Below are 19,184 nucleotides of genomic sequence, written 5' to 3' on the forward strand. Positions count from 1 at the left end.
AATAGTAGACTCCATTCTTTTTCAAAATGACTGCACGATACTTGCACACTTTATGATTGTATGTAGTATTACTCATGTGTAAAAATGTATTTATTTTTTATATATATATTAAAGGTGTACTCTTATATTTATATCATATTATATATGTTAGTATGTAACTTAATATATAAGGATAAATAATAACATATTAATATTCATATTCATATTTCAGAGAGTTTATTAAAAAAGTATAAATAATAAGATTAAATTTTCATATTATGTCAATTTTATAATATGTATAACTTATATTGCATATAATTTATATTGCATATAATATAAAATAAAATAAATATTTTTTAATTCAGTTCGATTCAATTCAGTTTTCAAATCATAAGAATGGGAATCTAACGAGTTTTCAATCGATTTCAATTCTTAAGAACGAAACCGACCGAACTGGTTATAAACCCCTGGGTCGAGTTGAGCCGGATGATCTAGAAACCATTTCAACCCGATCCCTCTCTCTCTCCGTCTCCTTCTCCGTCTCTGTCAAAGTTTGCAATTCGAGATCTCAATCACTCGAATGGAGAATAAGAAAGCAGTTGGAGAAGGCATATCATCCGCAAACGCTGTTTTACTCGGAGCTCTAGCCCCCGGTGTCAACGTCAGTACTCTCTCTTGCTCTTGCTCTCTCTTCTTTATATGCATATGTATTTACAGCCAAGTACTGATGGTTTGTGAGGGGGGGAAAAATACTGATGATTTGTTGATTGGATGCCAGGGTCCCACATGGAATACATTAAAATCAGCGTTCGTGATGCTGGGTCTATGCCTTGCTCTGATGCTGGGCTTAGCGTTCTCCGCAAGTGACTCTGCCTTGGTGCTTCATGTTGCATTCCTTGTTCTGATCACAGCCACCCTCTTCCTGCTTCTTAGCTGGTACCTTAATATCTCCGCTAAAAAATCACGTCTTTTCACTTATTTGTGCACCCTGTCTTCATATTGTACATGGGTTTTTGTTGGAGGCTTCTATTTCTTGCCGTTTCTGTTGTAGGCCAAGTGTGTGTTTTGAATTTTGGGGTTTCGCGTGTTTGTTTATTGCTACGCCATTGCTGTTAACATTTGTTGCTGCTACCCCATTGGTCAATTCCTTTTTTTTTTTTTTTTTAAATTACTAGTTCAAATCTTAGTACTAAATTGAAAGCTTTGATGTTATTACTGTGTCCCAGTCCATAAATTGTGAAGTGTTCTATTGAGCAAACGGTCTGTGAAAACATAGTTGTGGAAGGGGAAATTCTCATATTACACGCATGCGAGGTAGGTGATATTGATATACTTTGAGCATAACTTCATCTGATGAAATGGTTGTATGTCATCAACTCAAGAGCCAAAGCAACAGGTGGTAGCCCTGAAATGGTTGTGAAAATATAGATGCTTTCTGAGGGCTTGATGCCCACTCCTGGCTACAAGATCATCCTTCCACCCTTTTTCCCTCCTTACTCTTCTATGCCACCATTATCGCCACCTCCCTTTCCTTGTTCCTCAATCCTCTTTATCGCTAACACCACTCCCTTTCCCCTTCCTCCTTTCCCAACCCCTTTCCCCATTGCTCAATCCTCTTTTCTTTTTATATATATGGAAAATTAACTAAAAATACTTTGGGATGTACCAAAATTTGTCCAAATATCTATGAAGAAATCTAAAGATTGCATTTCTTTTGGAAAAAAAAAGAGAAATATTTCTTTAGATTGATGAGACAGAAATATATGGAAATTTTATATCTATAAAAATGTTCTTGGGCTTATTAGGACATAATACGCTAAATATCCAAGAGGGTGCTAATGATATAGTATGCAAATGAGCGATTACAGTTATATTTCAAATTGAGTATAGAAGGATGGTTTTTTTTTTTTTTTTATAAGCAAACATAGAAGGATGGTTTATGAGATCCCACATTGTTTAGGAGGGATAAATTCTTGTGCTTTGTAATATTTTAAAGGGCTTCAATTATTATTTTTTTTATCGGTAAAGAAAATTTTATTGATTACAAGCCCATATGTGACTTGGGGTTTTTTTTTTTTTTTCCTTTAAATGTGACTTGGGCTTTTCTTGGGCCATTTCAAGTGGTATTAGAGTTGATTTGTAAAAAAAATATGGGATTTGAGTCATGCCACCTACAATGAAATAGCCTAATGAGGATGTTAGAGATTTTAGGGGGAGAGGGTGCTAATGATATAGTATGCAAATGAGCGATTAAAGTTATATTTCAAATTGAGTATAGAAGGATGGTTCTTTTTTTTTTTTTTTTTTTTTTTTTTTTTTTTTTTTTTATAAGCATAGAAGGATGGTTTATGAGATCCCACATTGTTTAGGAGGGATAAATTCTTGCGCTTTGTAATATTTTAAAGGGCTTCAATTATTATTTTTTTTATCGGTAAAGAAAATTTTATTGATTACAAGCCCATATGTGACTTGGGTTTTTCTTTTTTTTTTTTTTTTTTTTTTTTTTTTTTTTTTTTTTTTTTTTTTTTTAAATGTGACTTGGGCTTTTCTTGGGCCATTTCAAGTGGTATTAGAGTTGATTTGTAAAAAAAAATGTGGGATTTGAGTCATGCCACCTACAATGAAATAGCCTAATGAGGATGTTAGAGATTTTAGGGGGAGGGGAGATTGTAATATCGCAGATTGAGTATAGGAGGTTTGCAATGGAGAAGTTCTTGCAGTTTATAGTGTGATTCCAAGGAATTCCAACTACATTTTTTACTAGTCTTTTTAAAGTTAAGATGTAAATTCAGCTTTCCTTGGACCGTTATGATCAGTATGTCGTATTTCTATAGTGCCAATTTGTGGCCATTTTGAAAAGGCCTTGAGCTCATATCACCAGCCTTTATTTGTTGTGAGGCATGCATAGGTTTGTGAAAATCAGTTGGATGAACTTAAAATATCAAAATACTTGGTGAAATTTATTATTTGGAGGGTTCTTTTGTGAATTTTGATTGAATTTTCTTACTTATAAAAAAAATTGTGATTGAATTTTCTGCAGGTTTCTTGCACAGACCGGTTTGGTTTCAATTGAACATCAAATGCGGGAGATTGACTTAGTGCCTAATGATTGTTCAGAGACAAGCAGAAAGGACAAATAATTTGTTTCTCTTATAGCATTTCAAGCACATACATCATCAAGCTTGGGAATAAAGAACTTTAAGAGGACCCTTATCAACAATACTAATGGAATGACTGGTACGATTTTGATGCTTTCCTTCAGCGAGGAATGTGAAGATAAGGTTGTGAGCACAGCAAGCAAAAGACAGAACTTCCATTGTTTTGCAAGAATTGATGGGAGTGGTTACATCTGTCAATCACTCTTTCCTTCCTTCTCCTTATGTTTGCTCTCTTTGGGCTTGATGAAGCAGAAACATGAACAGCAGGGGAACTGAAACAGGAACTTCATTTCTTTCTTGCTATGACGGTTTCAATGTTTGGATACCATTGCTTATATAGATCTTCGGCCCTTCATTTAACTATGCCTTTTCTTCAGCATTTATTCCTGTCCGCCTTTGGATGCTATTCTTCTTTCTTACAGCTAAGAAATGCTTGGCTTCTCGATTTCCATCATATTGATTCATTGCCGTTGGGTGCCTTAACGCTTCTCTTTTGGAATATGTCCTAACTTGCATTTATTTTTCTCGCTCAGAAAACTGCGCTCTGTTTTGTATTCCTTCCTGGTGAAATAGATTTCTGGGCTAAGCACTGAATTGGATCTATTGGTTGAGTTTGTTGACAAACCTCACAAATGGAAGTACATAGAAAATTGCTGAGGTACCAATAGAGCAGACTGCATTGCCTGCTTAATCTGGTACGGGTAGACTGTGTCTGATACGCTTCCGCACTGCCAATTAAAAGGGAACGAACCTTTAGGACCAAAAGTTGTGATTGATAATTGGATATGCCCCCAGTGATGTTGCCGAGAGCAGAGCAGAGCAGCCACTATTTCTTTTGGGATTGCACGTGTGTTTGTGCTTGTGCTCGAGAGTGCTTATGCTTGCACATGCACCCCCACTTATGCTTGGCGTTGTATCGAGTTCAACGGTTTTGGGATCACGCCTTTGCTGAAAAGTTCTTCGGAATCGAATTTACATAGGATTTCTCACAGGCTTGGGGTATGCTCCCTAGTCTAAGCTTCAAAATTCTTTGAGTGCAAATAATCTCTAAAGACCATCAGACTAAAAGATTTTTCTCTTAAATTTGTACACTTGCAAAAAACTCATTGTCGAAGACCTGTACACCCCAGAATTAGTCGGGATACCCGTGCCAATAAAACAAAATAGGTTTGGCATACACATTAATCGGTAGTACTTGTAGCTTATATGATATGATTTACGAAACTCTATTCTGATCTCGAAACTCAAAACAAGTATTGCTTTACATTATGTCGCTTATTTTTATCCGATAAGAAATGGGCGAAGGTATAAAATATTTGGTAGTACAAAGGTGCAGTGTCTTAATTTTGATAGTTTAGGATCAATGTGCAAAATTCCAGATAGTTTAGGAGCAAAACATAAAAAATATAATCCAAATTTTTTAACAACACATTAAGGCAACAAAAGTAACACAGTGATGCCAAAGAAAAACTGAACGGGATTTAAAGAGGTAATGACTGAATAGGGTCAGAATAAAAAGGACGTTCTTCAAATTCAAGTTCATCCTAAATTACATATCTCAAAGCAAAGAAATCGGCTTCAGGCCGTCCCATTTTCCCACCTTTACCAGAAGAAATGATGATGAACAAAAAAAGGCCTGTTGATTCAAGCATTAGATATTGTGCCTTGGATCATGCGGAATAGAAAACAAATGTACTGGATTCTCTAACCCACCATGCGTGAGCAAGAGAAGGCTACAGTCATTTTCTCTAGCATCCAATTTGGGATAGGATGAAGAACAGAAGAAAGATTGAAATATTCATTTTGCTATAAAAATTCTGGTCAAAGATGAACTAATTTTCTTCCTTACCAATATAAGAAGGCTGCATTACATAGTCTGAGGTATTAAATCTACAGAGAAGAACAGCTTCTACAACTGCCATCACTTCCACAACTCTTCCATTGGGATCCCACGCTCGCGAGCAACATCACTGAACTGCCTCATTTTCTGTACCGCAACAACTGTGGCCCTGGCATTGTTGAGGGCATTCTTACTCCCAATTTGCTTTCCCAAAGCATTCTCAACACCGGCCATTTCTAGAACAATTCTTACAGCCCCTCCAGCAATCACTCCAGTACCAGGAGAAGCAGGTCTAAGCATCACTTTTGCTGCTCCATAATCTCCCTCAGATCTGCAAATAAACAAATATTAAGTTCTGATTCCAGAACCAACGGCTCCATTCAACTCACTAAATTTTCAATTTTATATTTCTTGGGTTCAACTTCAGGAATTCTATCCATTCCAGAATTTTCAATGTATGTTCAGAAGTGACAAATTTGCCCACAAATTCCCATGCACTCAATGCTGTAAGGGAGGGGAATCTCCACACGTGCCATCTATTGCATACCACCTCACATTGCATACCCTATTCTGTTTGTAGCTAGAATCCAATAAGCGTTCAACTTTCCTAAAAATACAGGAATGATGCAATATACTAACATTTTTTCTTGGCTGCATACTCAGAAGATTGACTATATCACACCTGACCACTATAATCATGATTAAAAACCATTGTAACTTTGATCAAGTACCCTAAACCAAACCAAGAGATCCCTCTTCACATTCCTTTGATGTTTCCACTTACAGGATGACTAAATTAATGCCAAAAATAAAGTTGAAAAGCAATAGGAGATGATAGAAAAATCCAACCTAACTGCTATTAAATGCATATAAAGCCATTCATCACCTCCTAAAGCTGCAGGTTAGTACTGTCAGGCAGTTGACCTCATGGCCTTCAAACTTCAACAACTTACAACATGAAACTCGATAGTCAATGCTGCTCTGCCCTATTCAGCCCAAAATTGGCTCATCTATGATTAGCAAACACCAATTCATGAGGAATGCAAAATACTTTTGAGACTCAAATGTAAGCCATATCCTTGACAATCTAACAGGCTAACAGTTATGTCCAAGCTTCCACTGATATCAGGATTTAAAATGCATTCTAACTTGTCGTGGCAGAATGCCACTACATAAGAATTTGAAATTGAGCAAACAATTGGTCTAAGATGCAGAGACACAGAAGAATGAAATCCAAAACTACTTTGACATCTATGAGCTTTAGCATATACCAAGAATTCATTTTTTGTAAGTATTCGTGCAAATCCCTTGGGAGTTTTGACCATGTGGTCTCAGAAACTGCCAACTAATTCTCAATAAAAATTTGTTTACCGATCAAAAAAGGAAAAGAAACTGCGAACTAATTCAAGAACCGACTTCAATGCTATAGAACTACAACAGCTAAAATGCAAGACAGTTGACCTTTCATTCACCCTTTAAAACAAAACCAAGGTCATTTAACGTTATCAAACATTATTACTTATCTCAAAAGACAAAATAAAAGAAAAAAGATCATCATACATTATTATAAGAGAAATTGTATATCGTCCAAGGCATTATGAATAAGATATAAATCGCATAAATAACTCACCCCCCTCCTTTTCCCCCAAAAATTGCATAGGCTGGATTCAAGATAGGTACACCTATCTAAGAAAAAAAATATATAATACCTCCCTAAATTTATAAAAAGAGCAAGTAACGAAACGGTTCTGATATTTCTTACAGATCTAACACATAAGATCATATTAACAAGCTGACATTATCAACCTGATTGCAATTCACTCAGATTCATATTCAATTCTGCACGAATCCATAAAAAAATGCGCCAAAACTGCACACGATCCAAACGCAATTCCAACAGCAAAAGGCTAAAACGTTAACAGCCACCTACCTATGTGGGAAAGTAAGGTACTTGGTCATCGGGACCGACACGATATTTCGCCTGGCATTCACGGCGGACTTCTGAACGGCCGTAACAACCTCTTTGGCCTTCCCAACCCCAACACCCACTTGACCCTGCTTGTCACCCACCACCACAATGGCCCTGAAATGCAATTGCTTCCCTCCTTTGACCACCTTGGTCACCCTCCTCACCTGCACTACCCTCTCTTCGAACCCATCTTTCACCTTCTCCTTCTTCACTCTGGACCCAAACCCAGTTGTTTTCCTGACCTTAGAGTCCATTACGTAAATGTCATTTCCCAGATAGCTCACTCCGCTGTAAGCGGGGCCATACAGTTCTTCGTACGCGATGGCGATTTCTTCTTCGGTCTCCATTGGACCTTCGTCGAAGGACGGTGGGGGAACAAAGCCTTCGGGGGCTTCGGGGGGGTTGAAGACGGTATCGTTTTCATCGTTGGGGTTGAAGTTTTCGAAGAAGGAGGTGTCGATGTCGGAGGATTTGGCTATGAGGGTTGTGGTTGGGTGTGACGAAAAGGGGTGGAAAAGATGGAGTTTTGTAGGTTTGGAGAAGAAGAATTTTGTGGGTTTGGAGAGAAAGAGGCGAGGCGTGGTAGTATGAAGGGAAAGAGAGGATAGGGAAGGGAGAGTTGCAGAGGCTGTGGCCATGGTGGGTTTGGGTCGAGTGTGTAAGAGCAAGAGAGAGCGTGGGTGACTTATCTCAAAGCCTTAAGATGGGTCAGCAAGATGACGATGATGTGGAGGGTAGTACTGTGGAGTCGGCCCCGAGCCTCAAGAGCAATCGTAAAAAACGACCCTTTGTAGGACTCTTTCTCTAAAACGGGTAGTCGTTTTCAGGCAAATAAGCACAACACAATTAGACATCGAGATTCCCATTAGGATTTAATTAATTAAAAGGCCAATAGGTCATAGGTAAAAGCAAACAAATGCGTCTCCCAACGCTCTTGCAATTATTACATGATTGGAAGCTATAACGTTAAACATGGGTAGAGAATTACACAAGAGAATCAGTTATATACATGCGATAGAATGGATGATACATGACAAAAAATAAAAAAAAAAGCGTTTGTGTACATGGCTCATCGCAGAAGTACCCGTGTTGTGATAACGGAATAGAGAAACATCTCAGAAGTACCCGTTTGCTTTTTCCTCATGATCTATATCATGGTAGGCCGATTGATATCTTGATTGAAACTTGCAATGTAATCTTTGTCCCCCCTTCATGTTAGATATAACGTCTGTTCAAGCTTATACTTCTATTATTGGGCGTAATTCTTCGCTTACTTCTAGGGCCTTGCTTCCTCAACCACGACACATATGGTTGCTAATTTGGCTTGAGAATTAGAACCCACGTTAACTAGCGTTCTATAGTAGTCTTGGCAACTGCGGATGAACAGAATTTGAATCAAAAGCTTCCATACATTTTCATGCACTTTCATACTTCTTGAAAGAGAAACAGAACATTTTGTTTTCGTAAGTGGAAGCAAGCCCATTCGGGTTCCACTTATATTATATTTATATTGTTCCTTTATAATGTAAATCGATTGGAGTTTAGGTTATACACATTTAGGGCTCGTTTGAATGATGAGATGCGATGAGATGATTTTAAATTAGTTGAATAAAATATTGTTAAAAGATATGGAAATGCAGCCGTATTATGACCGGAGAGATAGGGTTGAAGGGAACCAGGCTAGGGTTGAAGGGAGACAGGCTATTGCGAACCCCTGACAAAAGACCTGAAAATATTGGTGAAGGGAGGGAATACGTGAGTGGGAGAGAGGTTTCAAGTGTTGGCCAGACTTGGGCTTACTCTGCAAAGGAAACCGTACAACCATATCTAGCTCATAGGTTCATGCTTCCCCGTCAAAAAGCAGCATGATTCTTCTGCAGCATCCCAAGGGCGATATGTTGGGAGGGGCTGGGTTTTAGTATTAGTTTTAACAGAAAAAGTTGGGGGGTTTGTGGTGTTTATTGCAGTTTAAGGGTTTTTAAAATCTGATATAAATAATGTTAGGAATGTGAGTAAAAAGGAGCTACTGCAATTGATGAAATTTGTGCTTCAATGATGAATGACTTCTTAGTTTGAACCAACTCAAGGCAGTCGTTAACGGTATGACATTGCCATGTTGATGCCCTGTCTGGTTTGTTCACCATCTGTTTGACCATACCATGACAACCAAAGCTGCTCTCAAGTCCATCCTGCCAAAACAATCTCTTTGTTAATCATAGTGCTGAAGAAGCTAGCATACTCGACTCAACTGTAACAAATACACCCCCACACGCACATGACATATATGTACACAATATATGCTATGTTGTGAATGCATGCATATGCACATAATGAAGAAACAAATGAAAAGATAATGGAGTCTTAAACATGAATGATGTTTATCCAACACTTTGTTTACTGGGAGGTATCATTAGTATTCCTATTGGTACCTTAACCACTGTGAGTGGCAAAAAATCTGAAGGGAAAAAAAAAAAAAAAAAGAAGTTCCAAATGTCTTATAGCAGAGTGCATGACAATCCCGCAAATGACTATCATAACCTTCCATGAAAATGAGGTGTTTAATATTTCCTGAAAAATGTTTCAAATTTTAATCTTCACAATCAATACAAAGAAGAATCGAAGATAGACATTAGATGAACAAGGAAAAAAAATAAAAGTACGTTTGCAATTAAAAACAGTTCATGCTCTGATGTAATAACTGGGAGATCCTTGTTAGGTACAGGTTTATTGCTTAGTAGTACTTCAATGTTAAACTAAATGCATAAACTTATCATTTCCAGAAATTAAAAAAGGTATAGCTCATCTTCAATATCACCAAAAAAGAGGGAAAAAAAAAAAAAAAGGAAAAGAGCTGGAGACAGTTACTTACAATTCTTTTTTGGAAATTTACAATTTGACATTAATGTGCCTCACACAATAGTCATTACCACATGATACCATAAAAGATAACAAGACCTTTTACCTACTATATTTGTTAGCACAATATTAATCTTTAAGCAAATCTATTGGAAACCATGTCACTAAGGAGTTCAATATTAAGAAAAGTCTAAAAGAACAAGCATGCAGCCTGCACTAGATATAAGTTTAAAACGAATTTCTTATGTACAAATGAGTGAATATTGCGACAGAAAAACTCAGGGTAAAGATCATGGTCATTGTGCATTACTATCTCCTCATAAGGTGAAAAATTCATCTCTACTTTGTTCTGCATGCCTACAAAAGCAGATTAAGCCCTAAACGCCAAATCAAAATCCAGCTGGAGTGAATTCATTTACCTTTTAATAGAATAGTTGCATGTATTTATGTTTCAAACAGAATAGGTTCCCATGCATTTTCGCTTCAGAATGGGTGAAAACCATTGCCATATGTTCTTTTACTTCTTTCCTTATTTTGCAACCTTTCCGGGTCTTCTTTTCCCATTTAGGCTTTCATCTCAAACATAACCAACCACATATCTTTATACAGTATGTTAATCTAGTATATCAAGAAAGTCCAAATGATGAACATGATTTTCAAAAGAAATCAGGTTTGGGTAGGGTCATAACAGAATCTACTGCAAAATTTGACTCAAACATGGAAGAGTATTCCAATGCCACGAGATCGAATAGAGATCCAAACAATGGAAATGCTAATTAGTCCTTTATGCAAAATTCAAATATATAGCCTACTCAGGAATGAAAATAAGCGCATCATGATGGTAGTTATGACAACGGATATGCAACTCATGCATTTGATTAGTACTGAGAATAAAGCTTAATCAGGAAAAAGAAATCTAAGCAGATAGAAGTCCTATTATGAAGCATTGGTGCCTATTGACTTACATAGAAAGCAAGAAAATCTGTGTCATCTGCACTCTGATAAGGGTAAAATTCCATCTTAATCGATCACGTGTATAATCAGCACTACAATGGTATTCCTATGCTGACAACTTCTAGTATGCATGGGTACAAGAAGAAAATATATTTTTGTAAAGCTAAAAGGAAATGGAAACTGAAGGATTAAGTTGTACTGGATGAATTTTTGAAGGGACACTGAGACTTCATATAGAGGCAATCCCGTAAGCTGCATGTAACTGAAAGTCTAGGTGATAACACCTGCCCAGGTTTGGTCTATAGCTGTCTCTTGTAGCAATAAACTTATCAGAGTCCAGTCCATAGCTGTCAATCATCGGTTATCAACCATAATTAGCTGTCAATCGTAAAAATGTAATGCTAACTCTGTCCAATGGGGGCCAAAACTTTTGAGCTATGACGACAAATGGGATGTAATGCTAAATCTGTCCAATGGTGGCCAAAACTTTTGAGCTATGATGAAAAATGGGATGTAACGCTAAATCTGTCCAATGGTGGCCACAACTTTTGAGCTATGACGACAAATGGGATGTAATGCTAAATCTGTCCAGTGGTGGCCACAAAGACAAATGGGGTAAGATGCAATCAATTTGTCATTCATGCATTTTTTTTTATTTGTTACTGTATTATGTTCCTCGGAACACGAAACTAAAACTACCTGAAGAGTCACATTTACCAGCATGCCCTATTAACCTAGTCTAGCCACAACTAGAATTCACTGGCTTGAGAAACATAAATCTACATGGAAGCCTGGACCAGAGAGAGAGAGAGAGAGAGAGAGAGTGCAATCATGTTAACAATATTTTAGTCAATAGAGGAATCAACAATCTTAGCTTTGAACCACAAGTTTAGGATATGCTGAAAATGCAATGCAGCGTTAAAACTTAAAAGGCATGAGTTACACCATTCAGAATGGTTGTATATGAAGTACCACATCATGATCAGTATCCTATGGATCAAAGTGTACAGAATGACAAAAGTACCCAAACTAGTATTGGTTAATTTATCTGACATTCAAAGATCAAAAAGTAAGGTTTTTAAGAAAGTTGCATCACAGTTTGAAACGCATGTTCTTCAGCAATAGGAAGCCATTCCAAAATTAGGCTCAAAGCTAATGTTAGAGCAAAGTGGTTAATAAAGGTTCTTATAAAGGAGAAATCAGGTTCAAGTGTCTCTTTACATGAGAAAAACTAAATGAATCATAGACATTATCGCTCATTTATAAGGAACCAACCAATTGCCATTTCATAAGAAAAAGGAATCTGCACCAGTTCTGTTCTTTCATAATGAAATGCTTATTTTATAAAGCTGCTCCGGATTTAAAAGAAGAGTTCATGATGCTCAAGTTCACAAAGACTTGGCATTATGGGAGAAGATGATGGTGTAGATCAGTTGGAGGATTCTATTGGTGCTTCTTTTAGAAATAAATTTTGACCTATATTAGGAGCATACTTATCAAAGAAGAAATACTTTTTGAGTGTTTAACTTAGAAAACTACCAAGAAGATAATCACATATAACTCAAAGAGAAGGACAGAAGGTACACAAAGCGACAATGAGGATGTTGCATTTGAGGTAGTCCAAGAAGAAAGTAACTAACACATACACTTCCTGGCAAATATTTAAGCTTCCTATTCTTTTAATGCTTATTCACTTAAGTAAATGCATGTTTATTGACTAAATTCATAGCATATTTTGCATAACTGTTAATGGTTGAGGTAGGTATACCCGAATAATCCACACAGCCATCCCAGTTATCAACCTTCACACTGACACATGTAAGAAAAACCTTGTTACAGTTTCCTTTTTGAATAAATCAAAACTTAATTAAGTTCAGAGGAGAAAGTACACAGACCATTCAGTACATAAAACAACAACAGCAGATATAATTGCATACAGAACATTACAAACCACCATGATCGTGCCATTGTAGTACTTAAATTAAATTCAGAGAAGAAAAATACAGACTATTATTTGTTTGTAGTTTTGATGTAAAATGAATCAGCGTTTGGTCAAAAAATTTTCCGGGCAAACCATTTAATTTCCATTGTTTGGTGAAGATCCGAAAATACTGTGGAAAATCTTGGAACAGAAATCATTTGCATTACCCCATTGCCAATCCATTCAAAATCTACCCCCCATGAAACCAACATTCTTACAACCATCCATTGTCACAGAAAATAATTACTATTTTGTTTATCATTGTGCTAGAACCAATATTTGGCTCTGCATTCATTTCTTTTTTTTCTCCCCATAACAATATAACCAATTTCCATTTATCAGCATTGTCCGACCCTACCAAACACTGAAAAATACGCAAACGTTTTTAGCAAACCAGTTTTCGTCGAAGCAAAAAGGCTAAAAATTTCCGGCGATTTTCCTCCGGCATACTGATATTGATCATGATATTGTCTTATAGCTTTAAACCATAGCACATAAGGTGCATGGCAGAATGCAAAGTGGATCGGTTAAAAAAATCCTAAAGTTCCCATGTAACAGAAACACTATAGATAAAGAATCACAGCCCTGAAACTGATAAGAGACTGTATCCACCAATTTTTTTTGCCTTTTAAAACTCTTTCTAAAGTAAAGATCACAAAAATCTACTCTGCTAAATTCATATGTATTCTCAAAATAGTGTGTTGGTGGGTACGTAATATAAGAAACTAACAATATTTGGTATGATTACGATTGGTACCTGGAATTGGTCACACTGCGTGGCTTCCATGCATTTTCTGAGTAGCAATGGCAGGGCACTTGGCAGTTTGTGCAAACGAAAACGCCTTGCAAGGAGTTGGATGGTTGTGAGTACGGACTTTGTGAGTTGCAAAGGAAGGTCTACGGTCAACCTCCGGAGTCCAAAGTGAACTCTAACGATGTTTCCGAGATTGAAAAATTCTACTCACCCACAACGCTTTTTTATTTTTTATTTACTTTTTCCTTATCAGATATGTATTGTATAAATAAAGAGTAGAAATATTCAATTACTTTGAGACGAATAAAAAATAAAAAATATATATAAATATAGTGTGTGATATGTGAGATGTTGAGTAGCAAAATTCTTTCGAATTGTACCGTTTGAAAAGGAGTAAGGTTTTGTTTGGCATAAAAAAGTAATTCAATTCATCACATCTCATCTCATCTAATCATTATAATTTTTTTAAATTTTTAGATAAAATATAATAACTAATTCAATTTTTTTAAATCTTAAAATAAAAATAATATTTCAATAAATATTTTATTTAATTTTTAATTTTCATCTGATATTGTCTCAAATTAACTTATTATTCAAACATTCTTTTAAGGCTATCTACATTCTTATAATATGCGCAAATTTCGAGACTTTATTTTTTTTTTTAAAAAAGTAGAGTTTAATATTAAAAATAATTTTTTTATATAAATCTTAAATTTATCTTCTTCTTTTTTTTTTCCTTTTAAATATTATTTTAATGGAGCTGTGATTTACGCTTCTTAAAACGGGGAGTGCCATTACTTGACTTTTGTTTTTGTAACAATATTACATAATACAGGCCAGAGACTAGTCGTAGATGTTTTAAATATAGATTTCTCCGTAGATACTTGCTGAAAAGATGAAATTCAATATAAAAAAATATCATTTTTTTATAGGACCTACTTTTTTAACAAATGACTTTCATAGAATTTCTAAATCTAAAAATTATACTACAGCATTATTCATTATGAGTACGAGTTCCGCTGGTCATGTACCGTCCTAGTCCCAGAGGGGTCAGATTGGTACTTCATTTTACTTAAAATCATATATCATATTACATTTATAGACTCACAATTCTCAATACCATAGGAAAAAAAATTGTTTCAAACTAACTATCTCAATATAATCAACTTTTCAAAATATCAAGTCATCAAACACGACCAAATTACTTAATAAAATTTCTCAATATTCATATAAACCTTTTATGCTTAATTCATTATGTTTAAATCATCTCGTCCATGCTCCATAATCTTGATCTTCAGTTAAAATACTCACATCATCTGAAAACTATTGTAGAAATAAGAGGTAAGTTATCAACAACTCAGTAAAGAAGGAACATATACTAGTATATAAACATGTACATTTTCAAAGAGTTTAGAATGCAGAACAAAATATTTTAGTTTCAGCATGCAGATCCAAAAACATGCTATCAAAGCGACAGTTCAGAATGATCATATTCAAAAATGTCATTTGACATAACATGACTAAACATCATTATCTTATCATATTATATCATATTAGAGTATCATATAAGAACAGAGATCATGTTTAACTCCCATGATAGGATTGTGCATTTTACGAAAAACCAAGTAGAACATAGATCACCATGATACCAAAGCGATTGCACTCAAAACATAGACCACTATTATATCCCGTGGCGGGGCATGATGTCACTATTATATCTCGTAATAGGGTCATAAGTCACAATTATATCCCGTGACAAGGTCAGAAGTCACTATTATATCTCGTGATAGGACCAGAGGTTATTATTATGTCCCATAATAGGACCAGATGTCACTATTATCACTTGTGATTGGGCCATATATCAAAGCAAAATAGAATCAGAATCATTGGATCATGACCAGAAACAAAATCAGATTCAGAATTAGAAAGTCATGCCAAAAGTTTTCAGATGCCACATTATATCACAACAAAGTACTGAAACAAATTCAAATCATTTCACATATTCAAAAACGGATTCAAAATATCTTCGCATCACATGTAAAATTTTCATAAATTTCGTATTCGCTCTTTTTGAACAGTTCAGAAACAGAATGCTAAAAATTTACTCATGTCTACACCAGTCATGACAAAAATACTTTCCTCTTTTATACAGATTTCATTAGTAATGCAGAACAAATAAATGAGGTTGTTTCCACATTTCTTTTCAAAACATATCATACACATTTTTCATAAAATCAACATCAGTTTATTTTTTTATGCAAAGTCTAGCATAGAAATCCCATTTACCTAAACTTTTTAGCTTTTCAAAATTTTTTCACAATAGTTTCAAATGAAAAAATTAATCGTCACCTATAAAATAGTCACGTGCTTCCGTAAATTTTTAAAATTAACATATTTTTCAATATTTAAACCTAAAATGCTAAGTAGCCTATTTTTCTAAAAATCTAAATTTCTCAAAATCCTAAAATGTCATAAATTCTCAATTACCTTATATTCACTCAATTACCTTGATATTCACTCAAATATTCCCTTAACATAAAACTAATTAAAAACATCAGTCTACTTGACAATAAGCCCAACCCATAATCAGCGAAGGCCTTCCTATTAAGGGCAAAAATGTAAAATAAAAAACTATTAAGAATTCATTACGGAAAAACACGTGATATGGGCTCGATGGCATCTCTTATTTTTCTCTTTACTACACAAGGTACAGACTACAGGAATATCAGAAGAGGTAGCAAGACCCTCTTTGTTGAACACTAGAGAACTTACTAGCGCAAAGAGGCTGTGCTAAGCGGTCTTCGACTCACCAAGGGTAGCTTGCAATGGCTGATTTGAGTGGTGCGTCAAAGACGCCGTCAAGTTGTGGCTGAGCACGAGAGAGAAAGAGAGTGAGTGATGAGAGAGACCAAGTGAGAGAAAGATTATGGGAGGAACAAGAACAACGTAGAGAGAGCAGTGCATGAGGAAGAATCAGCGTGGCTTACCAACTCGGCACTGTACGAGGTGACTAGAGGAGGTCTGGTCAACGCCACTGGACTTCACCATGCCATGGTTGGTGCACCTAACGGGGTGAGCTAGGTGCAGTAGAGAGTCTAGAGACTACTTTGTTTCGGTGTGATGAAACATGGCATTTATATATGGTGGTTTACGAAGGGTGGTGCAATGGCAGCGGCGTACGGCTTAGGGGGGGTCTGCTCACAGTTGATCCACTCCAATGAGGATGATGTTACTGTGAGAGGTGCTTCACGTGGTTGCAGGCACTAGTCTGCGTCGTTGCAGGGTTTTCCTCGATAATGGCCGCTTGCTGCGGCTTGATCTCCTTAGGAAGCCATCGTTTCGCGCGAGAGGGCTGAAGGAAAAGCTGTGAGGTTGTTGGGCTGTCCATGGAGGCTATCCGATGTTTTTGGTGCAGGGGGTTTCGTGTGGTAGTAAGAAACTGACCTACGGTGGTAGTGGTGCAGGGATGACGCTGTGGGGTGGCGTTATTTTATGGAGTTTGGGTGGCTGGGTTCGCGAAGAGGGTGGCTTACAGGGTATGTGTGCAATACTGTGTAAGGAACATACATATAAAGCAACTGACAAAAAACCGTAGAGAAAGAAGGAAGGAGAGATGTGCTCAGCAAGCTGTGGAAAACATAAGTGATAAAAAGCATGCATGTGAGGAGTCTGTGGGGGCTGTTGAAGCTCTGAAAACCCTAGGGTGCAAATAGGCAAACTGCATAGGCTGTGCGTGAAACTTGTGTAGCATGTGAGAATGTCGCTTACTCTAGCGGAAACAAACGTGCATGCAGAAGAAACAGACCTGCATGCTGTTGGGGGGAGGGGGAGGGGGGACTAAAACAAGATCTCATGGGGCCTGGGCTTTTGGCCCATTTCAAATATTAAGCCCATGTTTTGAAATGAATAAAAATAATAAATTTTTTCATATCTACAAACTTTTTTTTTGTTTTTTGTAAAACGGGCTTGGTTGGGCCCGGATATTACAGTCACGTGCTGTTTAAACACATGTGCCGTCAATATAATAAATTCAAAATATAAATGTTTATAATTTACATACACTATTAATTATGATCCACTAGCTACTACTAAAGCTTATAAGTACTGCATAATATTTCTGTACGTTTTAAATGAATTACGATTACTAAAAATCTAAAATTCAGTATTTGTTTTTATCATGTAATTAATTAATTTATCACGTTTGTAATTAGTTGCAGAGTAGATTAGTAAAATAATTATCATTACAAAAATGGAATATATAAATTGAACCATCTATGAAGAGTTCTTGGTGCATGCCAAACTGATTAATTGTTGATGGAAATTAATTGCAATATTACATGAAAATTTTATATTTAAGGCCAAGACATAAGCCTTGCATGGCTACAAATAAAAATAAATTAATTAATGAACTGAGAAAAAAGATATTTTATACGTCATTTTCATCATAATTTCTTTCCTTTGTCAGGATTTAAAAGATCGAATAATACGTGCACATTTTTTTGTATTAGATTGAGGCTGCATGCACAAGCAATGCTGCAAATCTCGGCATGCATAAACATCCATAATGCCTTTTTTTTTTTTTTTTTTTTTTAAGAATAATGATATATACACGTCATATTTTCACAATGCATTTCACAATAATATTATAAGATGAGTGTATTTTTGTAAAATGATATTATTTTTATAAGATGTTTTACAAAAATATCTATTATTTAAAACATATTAATTGTGTAAAGTATTGTGAAAAATATTGTGTAAACCATTTTCTTTTTTTTAAAGAACCAACTTCGATCAAGGATGCATCGAAGACCGGGGTTTAAAGAAAAAAAAATTAAGAATAGCAATTTCCATATATATTAGGACAATGCTATGTCCACAGATGATTCTCACCGATCAGGTTTTTTTTTTTTAAAAAAAATTCAAACATTTTTTTAAGTATTTAAGTATTTTTTAAAAATAAAAAAATCACAAATATATTTAAAAATATTTCTTTAATCATTAAGTAAAAAATATTAAAAATAAAATAAAATGAAATTTGATAGAAACTTTATGTGGGAATAGTATTTCATATATATTGACTTGGATGAATTGAATAATTGAGCGTAATAATTAAGGTTGGATATTCTTATTGGATTAAGGTTAGCAGTTTTCTTTTGTGTTCTTGCAGATCATTTTGATACCTGAGTTTAGAATTTAGGATGATATGTAACTCCAGGTATCTAGTTGTGACCATAGTTTTCCTCAGCCAGAAGTAAAAGTAATCAATAAAATTGAGCTTTTGTTAAAAAAAAAAGAGTAATAATTAATGACATTTAAGTGAAATTGTATCCCTTAATTAATATATAACATGGGGGTACTTTAGCTATTGTATTTATGATCAACATGAAGTGAAATGACTTAAATACCTATTATTTTATGCCGCGTATATTATATATTTCAAGTAAAATGAAAACAATACTACAAGAGATTGGGCTTTTTGCAAGGGATAATTTTGCAAGTATAATAATTTTGTAATAAATAATGGCTATTTGCAATGATTTATGGCTTCCTTGCAAAAGATCAAACTTTATTTTGTACGAATTTATTTGTAATGGGTCAATTTTTATTGCTAATAACAAGTTTTGCCAACCAAAATTAACTCCTTGCAAATAATATAGAATCTGGTATATATAAATATATATATATATATATAT

The 19,184-nt window shown here is 35.4% G+C and overlaps 2 protein-coding genes and 1 long non-coding RNA gene across 3 annotated transcripts; 1 reads left to right on the top strand and 2 right to left on the bottom strand.

Moving 5' to 3' along the window:
* Positions 1-406: 406 nt before the first annotated feature.
* LOC121266364 lies at positions 407-3,497 on the top strand. Its single transcript, XM_041170170.1, has 3 exons — positions 407-640; positions 758-915; positions 3,020-3,497. Exons 1-3 carry the CDS (start codon positions 560-562, stop codon positions 3,117-3,119), a joined length of 339 nt encoding a protein of 112 aa, XP_041026104.1. The 5' UTR covers positions 407-559; the 3' UTR covers positions 3,120-3,497.
* A 1,261-nt stretch (positions 3,498-4,758) lies between these two features.
* On the bottom strand, positions 4,759-7,717 carry LOC121266363 (30S ribosomal protein S5, chloroplastic). Its single transcript, XM_041170168.1, has 2 exons — positions 6,908-7,717; positions 4,759-5,308 (listed from the first exon to the last, which is right to left on the bottom strand). Exons 1-2 carry the CDS (start codon positions 7,582-7,584, stop codon positions 5,059-5,061), a joined length of 927 nt encoding a protein of 308 aa, XP_041026102.1. The 5' UTR covers positions 7,585-7,717; the 3' UTR covers positions 4,759-5,058.
* A 1,249-nt stretch (positions 7,718-8,966) lies between these two features.
* On the bottom strand, positions 8,967-12,477 carry LOC121266365. The gene is made up of 2 exons (XR_005940787.1): positions 9,816-12,477; positions 8,967-9,135 (listed from the first exon to the last, which is right to left on the bottom strand). It is a non-coding gene; the product is annotated as an uncharacterized LOC121266365 (long non-coding RNA).
* Between the last annotated feature and the right edge of the window lie 6,707 nt (positions 12,478-19,184).

Source organism: Juglans microcarpa x Juglans regia, chromosome 5D (genome assembly GCF_004785595.1).
Source record: "Juglans microcarpa x Juglans regia isolate MS1-56 chromosome 5D, Jm3101_v1.0, whole genome shotgun sequence".
Classification (NCBI taxonomy): domain Eukaryota; kingdom Viridiplantae; phylum Streptophyta; class Magnoliopsida; order Fagales; family Juglandaceae; genus Juglans; species Juglans microcarpa x Juglans regia.

What these genes read in the sequence shown, in the direction of transcription:
- LOC121266364 (XM_041170170.1), top strand. Translation starts at nt 560, where the DNA reads ATGGAGAATAAGAAAGCAGTTGGAGAAGGCATATCATCCGCAAACGCT. An exon ending in CTCTAGCCCCCGGTGTCAAC is followed by an intron (nt 641 to 757) that starts GTCAGTACTCTC and finishes ATTGGATGCCAG; the next exon opens with GGTCCCACATGGAATACATT. An exon ending in CTCTTCCTGCTTCTTAGCTG is followed by an intron (nt 916 to 3,019) that starts GTACCTTAATAT and finishes AATTTTCTGCAG; the next exon opens with GTTTCTTGCACAGACCGGTT.
- LOC121266363 (XM_041170168.1), bottom strand. Translation starts at nt 7,584, where the DNA reads ATGGCCACAGCCTCTGCAACTCTCCCTTCCCTATCCTCTCTTTCCCTT. An exon ending in TACCTTACTTTCCCACATAG is followed by an intron (nt 5,309 to 6,907) that starts GTAGGTGGCTGT and finishes GTTTATTTGCAG; the next exon opens with ATCTGAGGGAGATTATGGAG.